Genomic DNA, 27903 nt, shown 5'->3' on the forward strand with positions numbered 1-27903 from the left:
CCAAATAAATAGTTATGGTTGACCAAAAGAAAGCGTGGAAAAGTTTAAACCAATCACATTGAAAATCCATGATTTTTAACACAGATTTCCTCTGCAACGACATGGATTAAAAAAAAGCGTTCTCCGCTAGGCAACAAAATGCTAGACATGGGGATACACTCGGCACTCTGAGCAAATTTACCGGTACCATTGCATAGGATTTATTATAGAGCTCTCATTAGATAACAGCTTAAGTAACGCACGCAAAGTTTACAAGTTCCCATTGAGAACAGGTTTTATACAAAGTTTCATGGATCTAGGTTAAATAATACCAAATAATTAGGCATATATGCAACACAGCATTTTTTTATGAATCGTAACACGGATGGAGGAACATACAAGAAAAACTCTATTGCCTTTTCGCAAAGTTTGTGGGGCCATATTAATTGGTGAAATAATACTCTGAATTCTGATATATGTAAGCAAGGTTTTATTTTTCCAAATAATCGTAAATAGCACAGATTATTATACAGCATGAAAAGGGTACATACAATAAAATGCATACATTTTCAACAATATCACAGACATCAGACACTTGATTCAACACTAAATGAAAAGCCTTATATAAGCAAAATAAAGCAAAATAAAAAAGTAAATAAATGAAGTATGCTTTCTGGAGGTTTATAGATAAATATCTTTGAAATATACATGAAAGTAGTCACATTCAATTTTACAAACAGTGAGAATTACAATTGATTTTTTCACTGTTTTGTGAATGCAAAAAAATTATTTTGCTTCGTAGCCACTCCTTAAATATGACTTCTACAACTTTTAGTGATATTAATATACAACAAATAAATTTGTTGAACTGATATGCCCCGCCAGACGAGGTTAAGTAGAAGGCATGTAATTCAGGTGCTGGTGAAATATTCCAACTGAAACGTGCAATATGGTTGCAGAGTGATGGACTCATATGGACATTTGATATGAGTTTGTTTGCAACTGTTTGAATTAAAAGAATATTGTATTTAGTGCAGCATTTATATTTGACCTAATGACCAAGTCTTTGACCACATATGACCCACTTTTAAAGCATACCAAGATTACATCATTGGGGTCATTTTGACCACAGTTTGAACAAAGTTAAGTTTGATCCATCAATACCAATATTTGGTTCTGGACATGATTTTTCAAAGATTTGACCTTATGACCTAGATTCTGGCCTCGTGTTACCCAGTTTGGGTCTAGTCAATGATTTCATCACGGAGAACATTTTGATTTAGTTTCGAAAATTTAGGACCAGATATATTGCCCCTATTATGTTCACAATATTTTTTTGTAATATTTGACATAGTGACCTAGTTTTTGAATGTGAACCACTTTTGTAATGTGTTGAGATTTCAGCAAGGGTAAAATTTTGTCCAAGGTTGAACATAACCTGATCAATCATTACCTTGATATGGTTCAAGACAAAAAACTGTTTAAGATTTGAGCCTTTCTACAAATGTGCACATTGACACTAGTAATGTGTAAGTTTTATGTACTTATCTTAAATAGTTATTAAGCACCATTTTGGCAAAGTTAGTTTTTACCTGACTCTTTCAAATTGTCAAGGGGCAAGATGACCTGGCTTAATTAAGCCAGAGTTATGGGCCATGCTGTATATGTGCATTTTGTCCCTCTCAACAGTTGTACCAAGTTTCAATGGAATATCTTAAACAGCATTCAAGCTATGGCCAAGATTCAAGTTTTTTCACACCAACAACAATGACACCATGACTTGGACAATATCTCGATTTTGTTTCTAAATTCTTTGAAAATCGGACGAGCTAATAAAAATGGCACTTAAACAAGCAAATTTGGCATTGTGTACAACTTTAGTTCAAATTAAATCTTTACAAAAGTTAAGGTAAATAAACCTTTAAGAACTCCTGACATTGTTTCAGTCATTTCTTGTACAACCATAAATTACATAATGATGACTAAGATAGTGATATTTTGACATATGATTTGTGCAAGGTTGATGAGAATATAACAACAGACATCTTTAATTGTTAGCATTCTTGCTGATATTCACATGAAATGAGAATCAATCAATCAATAATGTATCACTATTAAGTTGATAACAAAAACTTTATGAAAAAGAGCTTTATCAAAGCATAATTGTACATTTTAAGTCATAATATAGGTTAAAAATCCAGTCAAACTTTTTTCTATGACACTCAGTTTTCATCCACACTATTTTTCTAAAATGTTCACAATGTAGTCCTAAGTTTCGCCACTTGTGTATTTATCAACAATTTCCTCCAGCCTATCGATATTACCCTGTATGTCCTCTGAATCACCATTTCCTTCATTGATGTCCTCTAGACCACTGTTTTCCCCAATAATGTCCTCCAAACCCCTATTTCCTCCCTTGATTTCCCCATGACCCCAATCATCCCCACCATCATCCGCTACATCCTGTAGACCCCTATTTCCCCCATTTTCTATGGTCCCATTGATCTTGAACTGCTCCTGTATGGTGTGATACCTACGCAGTTCAGATTCTGACACGGACGGTGACAAGCTCAACAGGGCCTGCTCAAAATCTTCCTCTGTTACTTCAACATAGTCACCAGTCGGCTCCCCTGAAAGAGGACTCAAGATTTGTTTACATTGTAACTGCTTGACAGTACATGTATTATTAAAATTTATCTAAACATGATTTAGAGACCACAAATACATAAACGGGCAGAGTGTTTTAATTTCAAGCTATTTTTTTTTTCTCTAAGCATTAAAGGAATGGGGCCTTTCAGATTCCAGGCCTTTCAGATTGGGAAAAGGCGTTATTTGACTCAAATCGATAGTTCCAATTTTGCCTACAAATGAACAAGTATGCTTTTTAAAAATAGACAGAAAAGATAAAAGAATGTGATAAAGTTTATTTCTTTAAGAATACAGGAATTCTTCAATAAAAAGTTTGGGGGTCCAACTGTTTTATAAAAAAACACAATTAGAACAAAATCAAAAGATTCTATTTTCACTTTTTGTGGAAAGTATATGTTTGAGCATCGGATGCAGCTGAATTTCAGACCCAAATTGGTCAGGAAAACAACAACACTGTAATAAGTTTTAATAGGTAATATGACATGGTAAAAACACATCGTTTCTATTCTATGATTTATTGAGTAAATCCTGAAATCAGGATTGACTCAATCTGATTGAGTGTTTTTAACTTTTGTACAGTTGTAAAGATTGTTTTGCTCGGATATGAATATAAATGACTTCGAAAACATTTTCAAAAGGTGTTATAGCCCCTTTACCCTATTTGAGGCATGAATCCCTCCAACTCAACATAAGATCCCCAGCTATTTTTTCAGGACTGATAATTATCAGCTGTTTGAACCCTGATCATTAGAATATAAAAGTATTTTGGCACTGGAGCCACAAATAATAGTTCATTTAGCCTTACTAGACCAACATCATTTTTTAAACCTTCGAAAAAATATCACAGAAAAAAACAACTTCCAATGAAGCTAAAAAATCAGGCCGCCAGTATTTTTGTCCTGTGCAGCTAAACAAACTATTAGAATTAATTAATTGATTCCTGGTTTTTCATTCAATAGCAAAACACCAGAAAACCAGCAGATTTAACTAGAAACTTTTTTTTTTTTGGACTTTTGACTATTCAAAAACAATGTAACGATAAAATTGGTACATCATTATTTATTCATTCCCCTAATACCAACCTTTGTCTATCAGCTCTATTTGTCTCTTCAGGGCATTTAACATGGCATCAGAAGCCAGGGCATAGAAGTCTGCCCCTGTCAGTATCAGCGGACATTTATCTGTGAAACGCTCCATGTTAAAGTCCTTCTCTAGGTGGAACCTGAAGGAGACAATGATTAGTGTATAAGGGCAGTTATCACAAAACTACTGAACGTTTGTAAATTAATTTTTTGGATAGTTGACTTTAGCGAAACTATGAATAGTTTATATTCACTAAGTTGAAATTTCTCAGGTAGATGTTTGTTGAATGCAGGCTTTAATATGGAGTTGAATACATTTGTGACGTATGCAAAATCCGTAAGTATGGTAATACTACATGTACATTAAATCAGTGTTAGCTTTATTCCTTACTTCACAAACCTAAGCCAAATCGTCAGCCTGCCAAGGATGTTCACATAATGCAATTGTGACCTATATGATTACACTACTACAGAACGTTAGTTTAAGCTTACTTCCTGAATTCCAAACCTGATTCTGTGCAGTCACCCTACCAAGAATGGTTACATAATACATGTATGAGCCCAAGACTTCCATGGCATTTGTATATAAGCTTACTTCCTGGTGAGTGCTGTGAGTATCCTGCACTGTGATTGGTGGTCCTCACACACCCCCAGGTACAGCATCTTGTCAAACCTGCAATAATACCCACAAAGACATCAAGCATTAATCCAATTTATTTTAGAGAGATAATAAATATTAACAAAGGATGCCGAATTGGAACAAGAGCGCCACAGGACAATCTGGGTTTTTTAGTAAAAAAAAGGCATAACTCAACAACAAAGCCAGAATTATGGGCCTTGCTACATAAATGCTATCTGGCAACATGTGTGAATAGTTCATATTTGAATATCTTGATAATTTTACATATTACATGACTGTATATCTGGCAACATGTGTATACTAAGTTTATTTTTGAATATCTTGAATATTTTTGAAATATTGCTAAGGTTAATAAATTTGTACTACTTTCAAAATTACAACCTAACAAGGAAAGTAAATTTAAAAGATATTACAGAACTTACACTTATTATCTTTTTATGAAAAAACATGATTATCTCCCTTTAACTTGTTAATTTCCTGGAAAAAAAACTTTCAGGGAAGTCCTTCATTTTGCAGAAATGTCAAAATTAAAATTCATACACAAACCCAGTGACAAATGGTTTATTTTGGTAATAACATGTAAACACAAAATCCTTGTTCTGATTTGTTTCTTCTAAATGGCATTTCACTTTAAAGATTTTGCAGGTTAGGGAAAAATATGCATGTTGGAAACTCAACATTCGATAGTTCAGTAGGAGTACTCACCGTCCTGGTCGTAACAAAGCGGGATCTATCAGATCCGGTCGATTGGTGGCCCCAATCACAAAGACGTCACACGCTTTGTTGAGACCGTCAAGCTCTGCCAGCAGCTGTGATACAACTCTGAAGGGCAAAATTAAATACTTTCAAAGTTTGATCACTTTAAATAGTATATTTTGTAAACTGTGTGCGACACATCCTAATACTATGGAAGTCATAACTGCTGAATAATTTTAAAATCTGTTAAGAAGGTTGCTGTGTCCTTCATCTTGAAGGTAAGGATTAATTTAAAAGGTCGCTGTGACCTTGACCTTGAAGGTCTTGTTCACAACACATCCTCATGCTATGGTGGTTACTTCAGCCAAATAATTTTAACTACGAATGAGAGATATGAACCAATAAAAATTGGATGGTATGCAGACAGACATGAGCACATGTGTAATTCCTATATAGCTTATAAAATTACATCATACCCCTTGCAGGTTTATACAAAACGAATGTCTGGTTTTTCAAACTTAATTGCCTCAGGGAAAGTAAACATACACAGAAACAATACAATTGAATGCATCGGGTATCACACATGGGGTTGCTTACCTGTCCATGACACCCCCAGAGTCCCCACTCTTGCCCCTGTTTGGGGCCAGAGAGTCCAGCTCATCAAAGAATATTACACAGGGGGTCGCACTTCGAGCACGTTTGAAAACTGGAGAGAAAAAGGATTCAATAAAGAGAAATATACAGCGAATAAAAAAGGTATTAACAGCTTCAACAGGAGGGAAATAATCTTAATTAGGAAGGGAAAACAGTCCTTTAAATTGGACTGAATGTTCACACAAATGCAAGATCTAAATTTAAGTATTTTTTTATTTTGTAATTGAGATCAATTGTTTTTAGTTATCTTTAAGATTCAGTAAGATATCTTTCAAGGGTGCAAATTGGGAAACTTCATAACCACGACCTAAACTGATTATTTCTCAAAACTTGTCACAGTAGCATGCCAAATATGACAATATTATAAGGATTTAAAATGACTGAAGCAAAAGTATAATTAATTACATAGAAAATCCTGGTGTTAATGCCCTTATATTGGTAGCGAAGTCAATTTCTTAATCTGACAACTTTTAAACAGTAAGCATGTCAGAATACTCAGTCATTGAAAAAAGCACCAAAAAACAATAAGTTCAATATAAAAAACAAATCTATGATTTGTGAATTAAATAATTAGGTTCAATCTCAAAATGTAAGGCTTACCATGATATTTTGTTTAAATGTAAAGCTTTCCCTGATATTTTTTTTAAATTTAAGGGTTTTCCTCCCTGATGTTTTATTCAAATTAAAGGTCAACCCTCCCTGTTATTTTGTTAAAATGAAAAGCTTACCCTTCCCGATGCTTGCTAAAAATGTAAGGCTTACCCTCCCGGATATTTTGTTCACTCTGTCCAACGTACATGTTGATCAGTTCTGGTCCCTTCACACTGAAAATACAAGTAAAAAGTTAAAATACTAATTATGTGACAGAATTACTATTCTTTACTATAACCAGGCATGATTTTGACATACATGTACACAGTAAGTCTGTCAACAGGGGAATAACTCTTTGATTATTTTCTGTCAAAAACAATAATGTCAAACTTTTCATAAAAAATCAAACACCAGAGAGTACCGTATTATACTATGTATAGGACGCTAGAATAGATAAGACGCAGGCAAAAAAAATGGTGAAAAAACGGGTAAAAACCCTTAATATATAAAACGCAGCGGAAAAATGTAAAAATCGGAGCCGAAAAATTTAGGTTGGTAAAGTATTTATAACATATATAATGGTAAAAACAATAAAAAAATTGTGTATAAGGCATATTTCGAGAACTGTCTTGTGTATTTTTATAATTATCGTCGTATATTGGTAATTTAGTATTTCGGTAAGTCCAATATCCGCCTTATTTGTTTTGACATTTTATATTTTGGGATCGTGAAAATGGCAAAGGTCACATTAACCATGCGATATTAAATTTTATAGCAAACTGATATATACTTCGTTGTTCTTGTTTATTTCAAGTAAATTTATATATTACTAAGATACGCAAGAAAAGTAACAGTGGCACAGGTAATGCACATGTCAATAGTTGTTACCCTTAAAACAGAACAACAAACAAGAAAGAAGTTTTGAATAATACAGTTTTATTCCATCAACCTGATGACGCTTTTCTTTAATTTGCCTTCGTAGTCTTCTGACGGTGTATCGTAAAGAACAATGATATAAGTCTTATAGTATGCATAAATGTTCTCAAAATGTCAACACCCTCAGATAAGTATTAAAATACGTGGTTAAGTGCGAACAAACAACCATACGGTATTACCATCGCAACAGTTCGTTCCATTGATGTTTTTCTAATGACAGACAGCGAGTGTTTTTCACACCTTCGCACATTTGAAAAGATTTGATAGTGACAATAATGCTACTTTGTGGTATGCACATTCCTTTATTATTATTTCAAAACAGTAACATACAACAAAATATTTTGTAAAATATTGAAACGTTAAAATTGTGAACAACGTTTAATGGATATTTACCTCATATCCCGATTTTCCATTGCCGTTATAACTCAATCCAGTAAAAGCGCTGACTCACATCGAGTTTTTGTGAGTAGCGTCCCTTTTGTAAAAAAAGTAAACACCCATGTTTGTTTTCAATTTATTTCTCAATAATTCATTTTAAAGTAAACATTCAATATATTTCTGCGTGTGTTTACTTGAGTGATTTTACCTATGTCAGTTGCACTCTTCGGTGGACACTGAGTATCGGTACTTACCATTACCGCGTTCGTCTCCAGTCTGACATTTTCGGCCTGAAATGGACTTGTGAAAAATGGATAAAATCCTAATAGCATAGAAAGGACGCAGGCAATTTTTTAGACAATAATCGGGGGTAAAAAAGTGTGTCCTATGCATAATAAAATACGGTAATAAGTTTTGCAGTTTTTCTTTTTTTGTAAATGTCTAATGGTGCAATGTCCTTTACCTGAGGAAGTTCAGCGAACATTCAGTGGCCACAGCTTTGGCCAGCAGTGTTTTTCCCGTGCCTGGTGGTCCGTACAGTAGAACACCTGAAATACACACCATTTAGATGTAATTTTGCTCAGGGTTTTATGTGTGACAATGACTGTGAGCTTCATGAATCACAGTTACCAGTAGGTCTGTTTTCCGGGTTGGTATCCATAATGACAGGCCATGAAATAGAGGTAGATCAAAGACAAATCCCATAAACTCTTAAAAAGAGGCCACCACCTATTAGTCTTCAGTTAAATAGACATATAAAAGTTTATCAACAAACATGAAAGAATGACATTGATGTTTGACATGATGACAGGCATTCTCAGGAACTTGGCCAATGAAGAGTAGACTTTCAAAACTGAAGTGACTAGTATTGGCTGTAAATGTCTCAATAAAGACAAACCAATGAATGTTTATGAGAAGTACAATTATAACTGAATCTGTGTTTGTTAGCAACAGCAACATTTTTTATCTTCATACCTGATCTCCTGAGGCCAGCAGCTAGCAACTCTGGGTACTGTAGAGGCAATTGAATGGTGTCTAGGATTTCTCTCTTCACTTCTATCAGTCCTCCGACATCCTCCCACGACACATTTGGTATCTGAGGAATCATTAAGTATTTACAAATCTAGCTCATGAATGTCAAGGCAGACAAATAGACCGACGGTTTACATAAAACTAATTGTGGAAATCAAAATTTACTATTGATTATTGGAAATAAAAGATACCAATCAATGATTGATTAAAACATGTACTAACACCATGTTGCATTTTGACTTCCTTCTAAAAAAATTATACAGTATCTAAAAACTTCATTTGCAATTTCTGTAATGTTGTGTTATGTTATTTACATTCATTTAGCATCGGTAAATCAAATAAGTTGTACATTGATGTTGAGGAAATATTTCTGTTTTGAAAGATACACGACAAATGCGACAGAAAAGGTCTTAAACCATTGAAAGACATCTCATTACGAATATATTTGCAATAATCGCTTAAGACAAAATTTTGATAGTCACATGTTGACCTATTCGATGATAAATTATCGAAACAGCACTTGGTAAGACAGTTGGACCAGAATTTGACAGAGATAAACAGATAGTGAAAGAGTAAGAAATAAACTGGCAATGATAACAACACAAAAATAAAACAAATAGATTGATACTTTTGTACGATGGAAATAGGGTATACTATCCAAAATATATGTCAAAATTATCTCAGCAGACAGCAGAATTGAAAGACTGACATTATTAAGCAATACTGAAAACTCTGTGAATTGAGTCTTTTTTAGCATCTTAACATTATCTGACCTTTGGTGCCCCAATGGCGTCCGAATGTGCGGCCTGCAGCTGGTCTAGGGCGGTATGGAAATCAGCCTGCTGTACAATCACTCCTGCCGCAAGCAGGTCTTCCTCCTCCTGCAGGGTTGGCCGCTTCTTGCCAGAACAACTGCAGACATAGGAAATGCATGCATATAACGAAACAATATCTACACTCACCTGGAAATTCTGTAGAGAGAAAAAAATGTTCAATTTGCATTGTAAAAAGCATATTGAACAAATGTTACAAAAACATGTTTGGCCTTGAGTAATTGCAAAATAGGCCATTCTTAATTAAATTTCAGTTGAAAAAATGAGCAATAATACAGACTCAATAAACTGACAAGCATATTTGTACATCAAATCCCAAATACCAGCACTAGGTTTACAAGAGCACTGTAAATGAGGGCCAACGCTCATCTATTTCCACAATGTCTCAATCACATTACCAGGGGACATTCAATTCAGCTTGTCTCAATCACATTACCAGGAGGACATTCCCAACAGTTTATCCTCAATCACATAACCAGCTGACATTCCAAACAGTTTATCCTCAATCACAATATCACAGGACATTCCAAACAGCTTGTCTCAATCACATTACCAGTAGACATTCCCAACAGTTGTCCTAAATCACATTATCACGGGACATTCCAAACAGCTTGTCCTCAATCACATTACCAGTGGTCATTCCCAACAGTTTGTCCTAGATCACATTACGAGTGGACATTCCCAACAGTTTGTCCTCAATCACATTACCAGGGTTCATTTCAAACAGCTTGTCTCAATCACATTACCAGTGGACATTCCCAACAGTTTATCCTCAATCACATTACCAGGGGACATTCCCAACAGTTTGTCCTCAATCACATTACCAGCATACATTCCCTACAGTTTATCCTCAATCACATTACCAGGGGACATTCCCAACAGTTTATCCTCAATCACATTACCAGGGGACATTCCCAACAGTTTATCCTCAATCACATTACCATGGGACATTCCCAATAGTTAAACCTCAATCACATTACAAGGGGACATTCAAAACAGCTTGTCTCAATCACATTACCAGCATAGGGGACATTCAAAACAGTTTGTCTCAACCACATTACCAGGGGACATTCCAAACAGTTTGTCTCAATCACATTACCAGGGAACATTCTTAACAATTTATCCTCAATCACATTACCAGTGAACATTCCGGACATTCCCAACAGCTTGTCCTCAACCACATTACAAGGGGACATTCCCAACAGGTTGTCCTCAACCACATACGAGGGGACATTCCCAACAGCTTGTCCTCAACCACATTACCAAGGGACATTCCAAACAACTTGTCCTCAAACACATTACAAGGGGACATTCCAAACAGTTTGTCCTTAGCCACAGTACCAGGGGACTTTCCAAACCATTTGTCCCCAACCACATTACCAGGAGGGATTCCCAACAGCTTGTCATCAACCACATTACCAGGGGACATTCCAAACAGTTTGTCCTTAACCACATTCCCAGGGGACATTCCCAACAGTTTGTCCCCAACCACATTACCAGGGGACATTCCAAACAGTTTGTCCTTAACCACTTTACCAGGGGGCATTCCAAACAGTTTGTCCCCAACCACATTACCAGGGGACAATCAAAACAGTTTGTCCCCAACCACATTACCAGGGGACATTCCAAACAGTTTGTCCTTAACCACTTTACCAGGGGGCATTCCAAACAGTTTGTCCCCAACCACATTACCAGGGGACAATCAAAACAGTTTGTCCCCAACCACATTACCAGGGGACATTCCAAACAGTTTGTCCTTAACCACATTACCAGGGGGCATTCCAAACAGTTTGTCCTTAACCACTTTACCAGGGGACATTCCAAACAGTTTGTCCCCAACCACATTACCAGGGGACATTCCAAACAGTTTGTCCCCAACCACATTACCAGGGGGCATTCCAAACAGTTTGTCCTTAACCACTTTACCAGGGGGCATTCCAAACAGTTTGTCCCCAACCACATTACCAGGGGACAATCAAAACAGTTTGTCTCCAACCACATTACCAGGGGACATTCCAAACAGTTTGTCCTTAACCACTTTACCAGGGGGCATTCCAAACAGTTTGTCCCCAACCACATTACCAGGGGACATTCCAAACAGTTTGTCTCCAACCACATTACCAGGGGACATTCCAAACAGTTTGTCCCCAACCACATTACCAGGGGACATTCCAAACAGTTTGTACCCCAACCACATTACCAGGGGACAATCAAAACAGTTTGTCCCCAACCACATTACCAGGGGACATTCCAAACAGTTTGTCCTTAACCACATTACCAGGGGGCATTCCAAACAGTTTGTCCTTAACCACTTTACCAGGGGGCATTCCAAACAGTTTGTCCCCAACCACATTACCAGGGGACATTCCAAACAGTTTGTCCCCAACCACATTACCAGGGGACATTCCAAACAGTTTGTCCTTAACCACTTTACCAGGGGACATTCCAAACAGTTTGTCCCCAACCACATTACCAGGGGACAATCAAAACAGTTTGTCCCCAACCACATTACCAGGGGACATTCCAAACAGTTTGTCCTTAACCACTTTACCAGGGGGCATTCCAAAGAGTTTGTCCCCAACCACATTACCAGGGGACATTCAAAACAGTTTGTCCTCAGCCACAGTACCAGGGGACATTCCAAACAGGACATTCAAAACAGTTTGTCCTCAGCCACATTACCAGGGGACATTCTCAACAGCTTGTCCTCAATAGCATTACCAGGGGACATTCTCAACAGCTTGTCCTCAACCACATTACCAGGGGACATTCCCAACAACTTGTCCTCAAACACATTACCAGGAGACATTCCAAACAGCTTGTCTTAAACCACCTTTCCAGGGGAATGTCATCTTCATTGCATAATAACATAAGAACATGTGATTTACCATAGCCTGACAATCCTTTTGAAGGCCTCCCTCTTGGCATGAGCCACTAAAGCTGCCAGGTCACCTAGGACAAATCCCTGCAACACACATATATTATTGTAAACAAGTAAACAAAACATCTGTACTTGGAATAACAATATTAAACAAATATGATACCAATAAATTGATACTAATATACTTTGTTTACTTTGACTAGATTGTGAAGGCAGCTGAAAGCAGATATGAATTTCTTTTTTCCAGGGTAGAAACCAGTACTGGTCCAAGGGACAGAGATTACAAACAGTCTCAAGTCTGAGTTCTGGGACCATGATTACAAACAGTCTCAAATCTGAGTTCTGGGACTATGAATACAAACATTCTCAAGTCTGAGTTCTGGGACTATGAATACAAACAGTCTCAAGTCTGAGTTCTGGGACCATGATTACAAACAGTCTCAAGTCTGAGTTCTGGGACCATGATTACAAACAGTCTCAAGTCTGAGTTCAGGGGCCATTATTACAAACAGTCTCAAGTCTGAGTTCTGGGACCATGAATACAAACAGTCTCAAGTCTGAGTTCTGGGACCATGATTACAAACAGTCTCAAATCTGAGTTCTGGGACCATGATTACAAACAGTCTCAAGTCTGAGTTCAGGAGCCATGAATACAAACAGTCTCAAGTCTGAGTTCTGGGACTATGAATACAAACAGTCTCAAGTCTGAGTTCTGGGGCCATTATTACAAACAGTCTCAAGTCTGAGTTCTGGGACCATGATTACAAACAGTCTCAAGTCTGAGTTCTGGGACTATGAATACAAACAGTCTCAAGCCTGAGTTCTGGGACCATGATTACAAACAGTCTCAAGTCTGAGTTCAGGGGCCATTATTACAAACAGTCTCAAGTCTGAGTTCTGGGACCATGATTACAAACAGTCTCAAATCTGAGTTCTGGGACTATGAATACAAACATTCTCAAGTCTGAGTTCTGGGACTATGAATACAAACAGTCTCAAGTCTGAGTTCTGGGACCATGATTACAAACAGTCTCAAGTCTGAGTTCTGGGACCATTATTACAAACAGTCTCAAGTCTGAGTTCAGGGGCCATTATTACAAACAGTCTCAAGTCTGAGTTCTGGGACTATGAATACAAACAGTCTCAAGTCTGAGTTCTGGGACTATGATTACAAACAGTCTCAAGTCTGAGTTCAGGGGCCATTATTACAAACAGTCTCAAGTCTGAGTTCTGGGACCATTATTACAAACAGTCTCAAGTCTGAGTTCTGGGACTATGAATACAAACAGTCTCAAGTCTGAGTTCTGGGACCATGATTACAAACAGTCTCAAATCTGAGTTCTGGGACCATGATTACAAACAGTCTCAAGTCTGAGTTCAGGAGCCATGAATATAAACAGTCTCAAGTCTGAGTTCTGGGACTATGAATACAAACAGTCTCAAGTCTGAGTTCTGGGACTATGATTACAAACAGTCTCAAGTCTGAGTTCAGGGGCCATTATTACAAACAGTCTCAAGTCTGAGTTCTGGGACCATTATTACAAACAGTCTCAAGTCTGAGTTCTGGGACTATGAATACAAACAGTCTCAAGTCTGAGTTCTGGGACCATGATTACAAACAGTCTCAAGTCTGAGTTCAGACTCAGACTCAAAATTACAAATCTTTTTTTCATTGCTACCTTCCTCCTAGAAAAGCATTGATGGTGAATACTATTCTCTCAATATCAACTAAATTAGTTTAGATTGACAAGCGACTGATTAAATTACAGGGGATGCAATGAATCAGAGATACTCGACAGTACAATTACCGGTATGCAGCCAGTCAGGACAAAAATAAGATTAAAATGTCATTTTGACAATAACATAGTTTATATAAACCATTTTGAGTTGAAATCTTAATTTCCATGTTAATTTCAAATAAATCAGTTAATGGATACATCACATATATATGGAAGGCTATCCAAGTTCAATTAAATGTGATATCACATACAGCGGTCCTCTGGGCGATGTAGGATATGGAGATGTTGCCACTACTGTTTATGGGTTGTAACAGGGCATCAATGATCTCACAGCGCTCATGCTCTGTGGGTACCTGTACAAATAGGCAATATTTACATGTACAATGCAGGTACAACAAAACATGATATCACATACAGCAGTCCTCTGGGCTATGTATGATATTGAGGATAAACATGACGTGTTGATGTGGAAAAACAAATCACACTTTGTATGTTCTTTGGTAATTTCTATTAAAGATATTGATAAAAAAAAATAATTGTCGAACATTATGCCCCGGAAGTGCCATTTTGTTGGAAACGTGTCAAAGATTAAATGACAGCATTTTAAGAAAATGCATTGATAATTAATGTTTGTACAAAAGTTTACAGAAAAGCATTTCAAACATTTCAATCTTATAACTTTAGGCAAAAGCTTTGACCTTTGACCTTCTGAACTCTAATCAATTGCCATCATCTTCTGGTTTAGGGCAACCTACCGCTGAAGTTTAATGCTCCTAGGTTTAACCATTCTCATGTATTTCTATGGACAAAACATGGTAAACCGTTCAACCGACCAACATAACTACGGACATTTGCAATGCTATATACACAATCTTATAATAGATTAGACTGCATAATAAATGCTAGATCATTTTGTTTAAAACTGCTAACCATATTTTGCATAACACTGCTATACACTACATGAGAAAAAGAACAATTTAATTTGGTGGTGACATTGGCCCACATTTATATGTTCATAATGTATTGTTTTCCTAAAATACCATCTAAAGAAATCAATTAAGACAAGATCAAGATCATTTCATTTTTAAGAACTTCTTAAATGTCTACAACAAATAATAACAGATATAATGAACTCTTCCAAACATTTTTTTTTTTCAAATGTCCATGTTACCATTATTTCTTTAAGCTTAAAAAAGAGTCTCGATTCAGTAAGTAAGTCAGTTCAAACTTTTATTGATACCGTTTTGAATCTAATATAAACAGATTTTGCAGCCTACTATTCAGCTATTTGATATAAAACCAAAAGCGTCGCGGAGCAAACACCAACGGTTGTCTGTTGTTTTGCTCAATAGAACAAGGTCCATTACTCAAAATTATAAAATCCAGAGTTATGTGCCTGCTACACATGAACATAGTGTCACTAGTATCAGACATACAAAGTTTCATGTCATCTTGAACATTTTTGAGTAATGGCCAAAGTTAAAAAAGGTGCATGCTGAAAATAATGCCTTTACTGACAACAACATCAAGGCTATGATAAAAACTTATTTTTGGTTAAAAGCTAAAATAATGTTAGCTTACATCAATTTTCACTTGGTGAAGGAAGCAATCTTGCATGTCATTAGTGAGGTCAGAGACAGAGTGACATGTTGCCACGACAACCACGGGTAACTCCTGAAGGTCGTTTTTCAACTGTAGAACGTTTGACAGAAAACTGTTGGCTACCCTCGGATCTGTAAATGATTTCAATTAGTAATATGTAAGTGAACTGAAGCAATAGTAATATTTGATTCTCACAAGCCTGCTTGATAATGGCGCTATTACTTAAAAAGTTATACCTTGAATAGAAAAAAGTAAGATACGTTTCTATAAATTGAAAACATATGAAACAATAAATCAAAGGGCTTCTTTAGTTCACAAAGATGTAGGTACTCTTTTTAAGTGCTTGCTGGATTGAAGTATTCATTTTGCTAACAAGTACCTTCAGTGTTTCCGTCCCTGTCACGTCCCATGGCGTGGATACTCTGTAACAACAGGATACACGGGGAATACAGGCCAGCTGAAATAGCATGTACAACAAAACCTTTAAATGTTGTCAAAGGAGCCTCTAGTCACATACTGGTGTTACATTTATACCAGTATATACAGGACTCCATATGCACTTAGTGAACACTGAGAAAAACTTTCAAAAGGTAATTGACGCTGAGGTGATCATACATGTGTTGTATTGCAATAGTAATTCATTAGAAAATTGTTGATTATTTTGATAAAACTACATTTCAATTACAATTTAACTGAACAATATTAAATATTCAGCATCAAATAAAATAAAAGCGCCATGACATGACATAAGCAGTTAATTCTTGTTTTTGTTTTCAGTCAAAAAAGGGCATACAGGTGTATGAGAGGTGTACCTGCATTAAAGGCGTTTTTCATCCTAGCCTCAGTAGCTCCAGCTGAATCACCAACCATCATGTGACAGTTCACCTGTGCAACAAAGAAACATTATAACAAGGGATTAAAAGTCGGTCTAAAATCATTATTGATTGGAAATAACTGGCCAAGGCATTTTCATCAGTTTTGGATTATGTTATCGAAATCAAAAGTTCATTTAAACTGAACTGGTATAAAAGAATAACAAGGCAAATTTACATGTTATTAAGTGTACTTAACAATGAATGAAAATTAAAGTAAAGTCTTATACTCTTTCTATTTAAAATTAATACTTCGATGATAAGCTTTAGGTTTAATACAACTAAATCATACTGTTGTTCCACCATACTTTTAGAGTATACAGACACATGATGAAAATTAATTCCCATATAATGCAACTAATTATCAGAAACCTCAATCAGAAATTATCTAATTTTGATAATATTCAATCATCATTTTATCCGTTATTATAATTAATTCACAGAAATATGACATAAAGCTCATGTTAACAGAATTATTCACTAAATACTATAGGTATGCAATACAAAAAAACAATTTAAAAAACTAGATTGCTTTCTTTAAAAAGCTGTTGTCTCTCTTATTGTGTGACCATAGCTGAGAAATAATTAATGATGTAAATGACTTCTGAAACTTTTTTTCACCTCAAGGTCACTGAGACCTTTACCTTTGATTGACTGATCTCAAAATCAAAAGAGGTCATCTACTAGCCATAACCAACTTGCATACCAAGTATGAAGTTCTTTGATCCAAATGATCTTCAGTTAATGAGCGGAAACAGTTTTTTCACTTCAAGGTCACTGAGACCTTCACCTTTGACCTAATGACCTCAAAATTGATATGGGTCATATTCTGATCATGTCCTTCCTGAACACCAAGTATGAAGTTCCTGGGTCCAAGAATAAAGTTCCTGGGTCCATGCGTTCTATAGTTATTTAGTAAAAATAAAGTGTCACGTACAGACTTGTGACCAACAAATTGTTTTACACCTGAAGGTCACTGTGACCTTGACCTACTGACCTAAAAATTAATAAGGGTCATCATCTAATCATAATTGATTTGCATACCAAGTATGAAGTTCATGAGCCCAAGTTTCATTTAATCATTGAGCGGAAACCACCACCGCGACCTTGACCTTAGATTTACTGATCTCAAAATCAATAGTGGTCATCTACTAGTCAAGACCAAACTCAGTAGGGTCAACTACTAGTAATGAAGTTCCTGGACCCAAAGGATTGTCAGTTATTGAGCCGAAACTGCTTTTTCACCTCAAGGCAACCTTGACCTCGCCTTCTGATATCAAATCAATAGGGGTCATATACTGGTCATGACCAACCTGCATACCAAGTATGAAGCTCCTGGGTCCAAGTGTTCTATAGTTATTGAGTGGTAATGAAGTGTGATGTACAGATGAACAGATGGACAGGGCAAAAACAATATGTCACCCCATGAAAGGGGGGAGACATAATAATTGAATAAACTTTTATTGGCAATTTTAACTTACATTAAACATAAAGAATGTTTTCATTGTACCGCATGACCTGTGCTGAATTAAATTTATTTCTTTTAACTAAAGTAAATCAAAGGAAACTAAATATATGCTTGTATCTCTGTTATTACAGCAAGAAAATACACAGAAGAGACATTTTTCATTACTCAGCCGAAGTACTGAAAATATCTATTTAAAACTGAACTAAGAAACTGGCCCATGTTTCAATCAACATAATCGATCTGTGTCCAAAATAGAAATTATCTTAGTGTCATAATTTCCTTATTTTGCTACACACTTGTTTGAATTGAACTTAGAAATTGAGGTTCAAAAGAAATCAACTTGTTGCCATTTGTTATGTTAACCCTTTGCATGGTGGGTAAATTGTTTTTGCTCAAAAATGTTGTCTGGTTTATTCTAAATTTCTTTCAATTTACTTAAAACTTTGGGGATATATTGAGTGGCAAACAGCTTGGAACCTGACCAGGCACCGAGTTGCTGTTTGCAAAGCCTTTAAAATCGCCATCAGCAGCTTAAGGGTTAATATAGATTTAAGATTACTGTTTTAAACATTCGACTAAGATCCTTCGATGCACTCTTACTCCCAAATAAGATTTACCACAAGATTTAATACAATTGTTTCATTTACAAAAAGGGATGAATGTCGAAAACAATGGTTCTTATGAAGGATACCAAGTTTTATTTGAAAGAAAGGTGCAGAAATCACAGTATTTCTACCTTATGATACAATATAAGATCACAGTAAATCTTTTAGCATTCACCAATCGTTTAATATTTTTGCGTTTTCAGCTATTAAATACATGGTAACAATCTTGTTATCAGTAATCAATATTTTCCGGAAATGCATTTTTTAGTAATTAGTTAAAGGTTTATCACTCAAAATTTATGTTTGTTATACATGTGTATGTACTGATTTTGAATAAGAGTGTCACTTTAATGAAACAGAGCTCTGCAGTATAACTACCTTGAAAGCATGGACTCCAAGTTTTCTGGCCACTGCAACAATCAGAGAGGTTTTCCCACTACCCACAGGTCCAGCCACAAGAACGGATGGGGGAACGGATTTCAACATCCGGGTGTCCGACCTAAATCATGTCATATTATGAATTTGAGTGGTCCATTACTGAAGAAACATACTGATAGGATAACAATGTTCCAATACATGATAGATCAAGAGTAGAAAAACATCAGTTTGCCAAACATCAGCAGTACTGATTCTGATAGTATACATACCAGTCCACTAACATTGAATATACCATAACATACTGTATAGTGTGGGGTTTTTAATATGTTAATTTATTTTGCTTAAAAATAAATTTTATTATTTTCGTGAGATTGAATTTAAGAGTTGTCGTTCCGTTGCTAAGCAATCGGAACACTCGGTCTCTATCGGTTGAGTCAATATGGACTGGTTCTCGATATTTGACACAAGTTTGAAGTACACTTTTGAATTAAATTAAACTGGTCTATGAACCGGGAATCTTTCTTTGCTAGCGAAATCTCGTGCGGAGAGGATCGAAATTAAAAAGCTCTTAGGAAAAATAAGAAACTAAACAAGTTTAGTTATTTAATAATTTAAACGCGCAGTTTAATACGCCTGCTACAACAATGCCGGGTCGGGCGCCCTAAAGGAAGGAAAAGGAAGGTGGCGGAAGCAGTAGATGTGAGGGAAGAGGCACAGCCACGTGCACGGCCGCAAAGGCAACCGCCTTGTGACACCTTGGAACCACAACTCCCCCAGGCGCCGCAGTTACCCTTGCCAGACGCAGGGCCGGGAAACAACAATGAGGGTAATGTAATTGACTTTCAGGATATCATTGCAAGGTCTCATCTTTTGCCCCCTTTAACTACGGGAAATGTGGTCCCTACAGAAAATAGGCGAAGTTCTATAGATACTGGGTGTGGCTTGGCGGGGTCTGGACAAGGTGGAGATTTCCCCATGGGTGCAAATTTTGATTGTAGCTTGGACATGTATAGGTTAGCAAATGATGATCTTTCAACACATGTACCAACACAATTGAAACAGCAATTCATGAGGGAGGAATATACAAATTTGGCTTTACTGTTAAAAGGGGCAATTGAATTGAACGATATGTGCAAAAGTTCCATACTGTCAATATCACTGGATGGCTCCCTTGAGGCAAAACCAAAAAAGTGTAAGGACAATGTACAATCCATCGAAACGTGGACTGATGCATTTTTAATTTACATGTCCATCTATCTGGCTATGCAACCTCATAAAACAAATAAAATTCTCCAATATATGTACAATGTTAAAGAGGGTGCTTCACGCCAAGGCGGCTTTGCATGGCGCTCATATGACGAGCAGTTCAGGCTACGCCAGGCCATAACTCGGTCATCATGGTCCAAAATTAATAATGATCTGAGGTGGCGTTGTATGATTGCTCGTGACACGTCCCAGGGAACTCGTACGGTCCCGTTAAACCATAGCCAAACACGATCGTCTACAAGTTTTGCGTGCATTGATTTTAATAAAGGGAATTGCTCATGGGCCACGTGTTAATTTAACCATGTCTGTTCACGGTGTGGTGCAAGGCATGCTGAGATTAATTGCAGTCATTCCTCGCCAAACCCGAATGCAAATGTTACCCCTGCAAATACAAATTTCTCTCAAAACAACCAGGCCGCACAAGGGCTTATGGGTTACTCAACATAGATATTTCACACGAGGATCGGGTTTTTCGGCCCGGATGGAGTACAGCTTGGCTTCCTGGGGATTGGATTTTATATTGAAGCTTTAAGGGATTCGATAACGCATTACGTATAATTTCATAAATATATTTTTTTGGGGGGAAAGTGTTTAACAATTTTGTGGCGGGGAAAAATTCGCAAGCCGAGATCTGGCTAGACTGTCATCCATTTCAATTTAAAAATGCATACATATATAATTTATGATTTAGATGTATTTGGGCTTGTTGAGACCTTTTACTTTGGTCGAGCACCTCGGTGCTAGTTATCACTCGGTATGGGAATCAACAAAAGGGCTATACATATGAAAATCACTAAAATCAATTAATTAGGATGAATATAGATATAAATAACGTTTATTATCCCGTTGCTGGAATAACAAGTTCTTAAGGAGTCTGCTGCATGTCTGTTTCTCAAGGCCAGGAACGCTCTAGTACTTGGCGTCACGGTGGTTGCGTTGTTGTGTTGCACTGCATTGCGTTGCCATGAGATTGCGGAGATATATTGCGGATGTTGCATCTGCTGTTGGCAATTGGTGGTTGCATTGTTGCGTTGCGTTGCGTTGCTAGGAGATTGCGAATATAATGCAGGTTTTGCAGTTGCTCTTGGCAAAAGGAGCATTTGCACGTAGACAGTAGTTGCTGGGTTTTCTCATTTTGCCAAACAGTCTATTCCAGCACGGGCATATCATAGGACACTATAGTATTTAAAAAACTATTTATAGAGTTCACTTTGAATATACATTTAATACAACGGCTCAGCCTAGCCTCTCTCGGCTTGCGTGGTTCTTTCCCACTCGGACTTCCAGCCGTGTGTCACTAGGACCTATCATGGAGTCTGTTCGTTTTCACGGCCATATTTGTCCAATCCTTTTACTTTTTGTTAGTTTGTTGTACTTATTGCAGTTATTATGTAGCAAGGTTATAATGCGATTATTATGTTTATTATGCTGAAGTAAAACTCAGGAACTGTCAATGTTGCTTATTTGGTTTTTATTCAACGAAGTCATAAAATAATTTATTATCTTATTGAAAAAATCGTAAAACTTCTTTACAAATTGACTTGCTACTAAAATATTCCTAAATATCCTACAGCACAAAGCCAATACAGTGAAATATCAAACTGGCAATGAAATCAATTTGACTATAACACTGAAACAAGTGCAGACAGCATGAAATGAAACAAGCAGAAATAAGTCCATGAACTTGAAACTAGTTGTTCTAAAATATGTTTTACATTAAAAGATATATAAACTTAATGTAATGTTACTTTAATTGTAACTGTGACCTTCAAACCCTGTTGCACCACGGGTACCGACATTCTTTTTGCTGTCATGGAAACTACGACATCATATCTCCTGCTTGTGACAATTTACTAGAAGACATATTTCTGATTGCCACCAGTCATATTAAGCTTACTTGGCAGTAATGTGTGGCAGTATGAATTTCTCCAGTTGTCCCATAAGGCTGTCAAGTCCAGAGAGGTGGTCTTGATCCCAGAAACTCTGGGGGCTTGGACTAAGGTAGGTCTGCAGCAGAGCTGGCACATAACTGTGCTCTGTGCCTATCTGTAATGTTTAGAAACAGTATGTTATTGGTGCAGATTTATAAAAAACACACACAAAAGACTTAAGTCCAACTTCCTAACCAACAATCAAACATGCAATGAACCCTGGTGGGGGCTGTGAGGATGAGCAAAATCCATTGGAATTTCGATCGATGCCCTGGTCTACCGGTAGGGATGAATAACCCCCGACATTATCAAAGTAAGTACCTATTGCCAATCTCTTTTTGTGTATGTGTGTGTGGTAGGGAAACTTAAGACTTGACGGCTTCGTAGTGTACAATATATTTTCTGACATTGTATATACTCAATCAAGTGTTTTCCACTTCAAGTTTAAATAAATCATGCAAAAAAATCCAAGCGTTGGAGCATTTAATGATGACATCAGCAATATGCCCTGAGCAAAATCCCATGGGAAGCCTTCCAGAAATATGATATCTGTGAGGTATTGATGCGCCTTTTAGGCACATTTAAAATAATGATATATTTCAAAAACCCTGGAATTCTGGACAAAAACCCCTGGCAAAAATATGGCATGCATGCACAGTTAACTAGAAATGCATCATGTGGGCTATACTATAAATATATAACACATGTGTGATTCTAACATCAGATGAAATTACCTGTTTAAGTCTTGTGCTCGTGGTGTCCATCACAAAGTTACGGTGATGTGTCTCCTGGCCCCGTATTCCAACAACCTTGAAGTAGATGCATGGGAACCGATTCTCCGTGTCATCTCCCGTGTTCTGCCAGAAATGAGGGTCATCTGAAATATACTAAGTTGTTATCCATTTTCACATCTTTTCCCTTTTCATCTTAAATATATGAAGTTTGGTTTTTATCTAATTACATCTGCAACATACAAAGTTCAGTTTTCATCCTTATTTCACCTGATATACCCTAAATTAGTTTCTTATCAATTTTCATCTTAAATATACTAAGTTCAGTTGTGTTTTTTCCATTTTCATATGGAATATCTGAAAAGATGCACTCTTACTCCCAAATAAGATTTACCACAATTGATACGATTTTTTTAATATATATATCAAAAAGGGTGAAGAAATGTCGAAACCAATGGTTCTTATGAAGGAAACCGCGTTTATTTTGATAGAAATGTGCAGAACACATAGTATTTATACCTTATAAAACAATAGTAAATCACTGTAAATCTTTTAGCATTCACCAATCATTTAATATTTTTGCGTTTTCAGCTTTTAAATACATGGTTACAATCTTGATATCAGAAATAAGTATTTTCCATAAATGCATTATTTAGTAGGTAGTTAAAGGTTTAAAACTAAAAATTAATATTTGTTATACATGTGTATTTATTGATTTTGAATACGAGTGTCACTTTAATTTTTTTTTAGTTTTAATTCAATTTTATCAGAAATATGCTAAGTTTTAAATATTTCTAATTTCAAGCACTATTGTAATACAAATGAGTCTGAATGTGTGAATATGTGAAAGTGTATAAACATGATATTGATAGATATATATTTGATAGATATTTATAAATAACCTAATATGAAAAGTAAAACATAAATACCTGAACTGTGGATAGCCAGAACGTCACCTTTGACAACAACTCTGTAACACAAAATCAAATTAAAGGGACTGTACACCAGATTGGCACCAAAGAAAGTTTTCTGATGTAACGAATCTCAGGACAATTATTTAATAAAATGTTTTACTCTTTGATATCATAAATGTAAAAAAAAATACCAAAATGTAAAAAAAATCGAGTCGGAGACAGAGTTTCGAACCGGGTTCGCCAAAATTGCAATCCAGTGTTGTATCCACTGTGCTACGAAGGCTTACCCTTAACGGTTAAAATATTTCAGCTATATACCTAACTTGGTAATATCACGTGATAACATCGACTAGCCAATCACGCATGAGGAATGAATTCTACTAGGTAGACATACCTAGTAATCTTTTTTAATGGAAAAATACCAAAAAACTGCGAAAAATAAATTAATTGTAAACTATGTGGTACTTCAGTTAGTAAGTTACAATGCATTGTACACTGCAATACACTGTTTATGTCAGTTTTCGACAATTTTCTCTTCTTTTTTTTCGCTATTTCATCATACGGAGTACAGCCCCTTTAAATGTGTCTCAAAACTCAATAATGTGAATTGGATATATAGTTTGGTTCTAAACACAGTTTTCAAGAGGCCAACTTTCTTTAAATATCATTAAAAATATAAAAACATAATTCTAAAGTATGGTACTGGGAACAACCCAAAGAACTTAAATATTTTCTGGCATTGTCAAAAACAAAAGAATAGCATTTACTTCTATCAGTGGGACAGTATATAAACATTACCTTCTAGTTGTAAAGTAGTGTTTCAGGGCCTCATCGTGTGGTGCCCGAGGGCTGTAGTTTGGGGAGGGGATAATGGAAATGCTGACTTCTACAGCTACCGGAGGACTGATGTGCCACGATTTGCTCTTTGTTGTGACATTCACGTCAGGTCCTTCTAAGTCATATCTCTATTTAAACGACAAAAAATTATTTTATGCACTGTTTTTAAAATTCAAAATTCTTTAAACAAGTACTGTAATACACAGCTGAATTGACCTACATTATTATTTTAATAAAAATATCAATGTCTGAAAATCCCAAAACTAACAAGGTAAACTTAGATAGATCAGTGTGTAGAGAGCTTCCAAGCATAAGAAAGGAGAAAGTCACTGTTATTGATGTAATCAACTCATTAATTAATAACAATTCAGTATCATTTGACATTCACTCATTCTCAAATTTTCAGCCGACTTGCTGTCACAGGCATATTCATGCAATTTCCACCAATTTGAAAGACATGTCGAGCTGAAGAGCTATTATAAATTGAGAGCATAATGTGTTTCCTAAAGTTTGACCCATAAAACATTACAAACATACCAATGTTGCACATGATATATTTGGACTTTCATACTACACCCCCCCCCCCCCCGCCTTCTGAACTATGCACTGTCACAGCAGTTGACTAGTTAGTATGGCTTCTACAGTACACATTACTTACAATTACAATAACTCAAATGTTATATTGTCATTTTGATGTATGGTTATAGGGCATTCAACAAATCAATACATATTTGTAAAAAAATATCACTGTCACTCTTTTGTTCTTCATGTGTTATAAATGTTCATGCTAGATTTGCCGTGATATTAATTTGTATGTTTTTTACCTGACAGATGTATTAAGCCTATGAAACTATCGTATCGCTTTTTTGGAGATGATTATATGGCAATTGTTTCAAGTTAATGTGGTATTTTGGTTGTACGAATGCAACAAAAAATGTTTATGGAAAATATATGCATGGTACAATGATATGATATTTGTATTTTACGAGACTCTGATTGTGTTCGTCAAAATGCGTCTATTTTTTATCAATAGTTATAAGTAAGACTTCTATGCTTATGTTTAGCATAGTAAGTAAGAACAGTATGTTGTTAAATCTTTTAATTACATGATGCTATACAATTTTAGTGCAGATAAAAAACAAAGGAGGAAGTCATAGTTTGTTAAAAAAATCATTAAATACTATTTGTCCTAATTTTTTGCTGAAAATCACTAAAAGTTTTAATGGCACTTATGTGAATTCAAATAGCTATTTTATTAAATAGTTCATGTTAAGCTGTTAATAAACTTCATCATAATGGGTCTTGAAATTATACATTTCAATAAAAAGCAATGAATAATACATTACCTATATGGTTAATATAACAAATGAAACAGAAAAATATAAAACTCATTAAGCCTGTATTAAAAAAAAACGTATCTAGAGATATCAATTTTGTTATTTCATTTGGAGGGAATATTTCTCATGACAAAAATGGACAACATTTGAAAATGAGTGATCACTTACTATCTTTCATTTCAGTTTCGGAATGAACTGCCCATTTTTATAATTCTCAATCTTCATCATACCAAACCTGGTAACATATAAACTGTGTGAAAAGTACTTACAGTCACCTTCAGCTGACCAGGGAGAGATATTGGAGGCATCCTCTGCATATTGAATTGGCAAAGTGGTGTAATATACAGCTTTACAGATTTGTCATATTCTTTTCCAAGACATCGTACCATGCACAATCTCTCTGTGATTAAGTCATCATCTACAATGTTGTCTGAGTACTCAGGTGAGATCAGAACATAGCTACTATCAAACAAGCCAAGTTTTAACATAAGCTTTCTTGACATTCCTACAAAATACATCGGATCAAAGTTTTGTTTTGTTGAATCTCTCCATAGCATTCTCCTGAAGACTTGCTGTTGTGACACAACTTCATAGTCAAACGTTCCAACAGTTTCTGACTGTTTACATATTCTTTTTTTCATTTCATCTACCTTTGCTTTAAATGCTATGGGAGCTTTTTTAGATATTGTTGAAGGTGCATCATCATCTTCAAAAGTGTCTTCTGAGGCAGGTTCTGGAGAAAGATAGTTAGTGTTCAGCACTCTACTGAAGTCAGACATAAAACTATCTTTAAATGGTCCAGATATCTGTTTCCTAGCTTTTCCAGGTTTAGCAAGATCCTTCATCTTCTCCTGAAACCTCTCCCTTTCTGCTGCGAGATCTCCCATGTATGTTATTATGACCTCTGTTTTGGGTGTAATCAAACCCTGCTTTACAGGAGAACACTCAAGCATGTACATGTCATTATAGTAAGATCTTTTGAAATCTGGATCATCCAAGAATGATCCATATGGTGCCAGAAAAATGTCCTTCACTCTTACTAGAACTGGACAGTCACAGACCATTTTAAATAAACACTTGCAAAACTCTTTTTTTGTCAGCCACTGGTATGTTTCATGACTGCTTACTCCAATAACAACATTGGTAACAGGGTATGTTTGAACAAGCCTCACATAGATATTTTCTGATGTTATATTGTAATGTGACTTAAAGTCTGGACCACAGACAAGATCAATTCCACCATAATCATCTCTGCTTGACAAATCTTCTTTCACTTGAACAAGAACAAACACTTGTACGTCTTCACCCTGAATAAACATTTCCTTCTCATCGACATCAGAGTCCTCGCCCTCGGGATTAAGTATCTCTGGAAAGTTCTGACTGTTTGATAACATTCTCTGAAAGATGCTACCACAGCCAGGTGGGCGGGCCTTGGTTGGGGAGTCATTGCAAAATTTAGTATTTGTCCAAAATGACAAATAAGCCCTACCATCTTCGCTTGGAATATTAATTTCATCGGCGTCCTTTCTAGAAATAGAAAGGTGCAAGGGGTGGTCATTGGGTTTAAGCTCTATTGTTTTCAATGTTGCCTTCATCCTGGTTTTTGACTGAAGACTACTTTCCATTTTCATGGGCGCAGCCATTTTGTTTCAACGCTAATTTTATGACGTTACAAGTTTTCAGCGTTAAGAATGAGGCCCGTCTGCCGGAAATGACGAACAAGTTAAAGAACCCATGACTTTGTTCGATTCATGAATAGTTTTGATAGAGGTCTTTTTATTTGCTTTTACTGTTTGTCATATATTTTTTTATTTGGCGGGGAAAAGTTTTGGCAGAGGACAATTCAAACATGTATGCACAGGGCATAAAAAT

General features: G+C 36.1%; 1 protein-coding gene across 1 annotated transcript; it reads right to left on the reverse strand.

Moving 5' to 3' along the window:
- Positions 1 to 454: 454 nt before the first annotated feature.
- Positions 455 to 27679, reverse strand: LOC128209685 (peroxisomal ATPase PEX6-like). Its single transcript, XM_052913841.1, has 20 exons — positions 26301 to 27679; positions 24656 to 24822; positions 23873 to 23913; positions 22947 to 23089; positions 22179 to 22327; positions 19016 to 19136; positions 16505 to 16577; positions 16072 to 16149; positions 15672 to 15823; positions 14342 to 14443; positions 12359 to 12435; positions 9411 to 9549; positions 8581 to 8701; positions 8069 to 8153; positions 6463 to 6524; positions 5644 to 5752; positions 5056 to 5172; positions 4306 to 4383; positions 3711 to 3850; positions 455 to 2609 (listed from the first exon to the last, which is right to left on the reverse strand). The coding sequence occupies exons 1-20, from the start codon at positions 27672 to 27674 to the stop codon at positions 2248 to 2250; spliced, it is 3690 nt and encodes a 1229-aa protein (XP_052769801.1). The 5' UTR covers positions 27675 to 27679; the 3' UTR covers positions 455 to 2247.
- Positions 27680 to 27903: the final 224 nt, after the last annotated feature.

This window comes from Mya arenaria, chromosome 11 (assembly GCF_026914265.1).
Source record: "Mya arenaria isolate MELC-2E11 chromosome 11, ASM2691426v1".
NCBI classification, from domain to species: Eukaryota; Metazoa; Mollusca; class Bivalvia; order Myida; family Myidae; genus Mya; species Mya arenaria.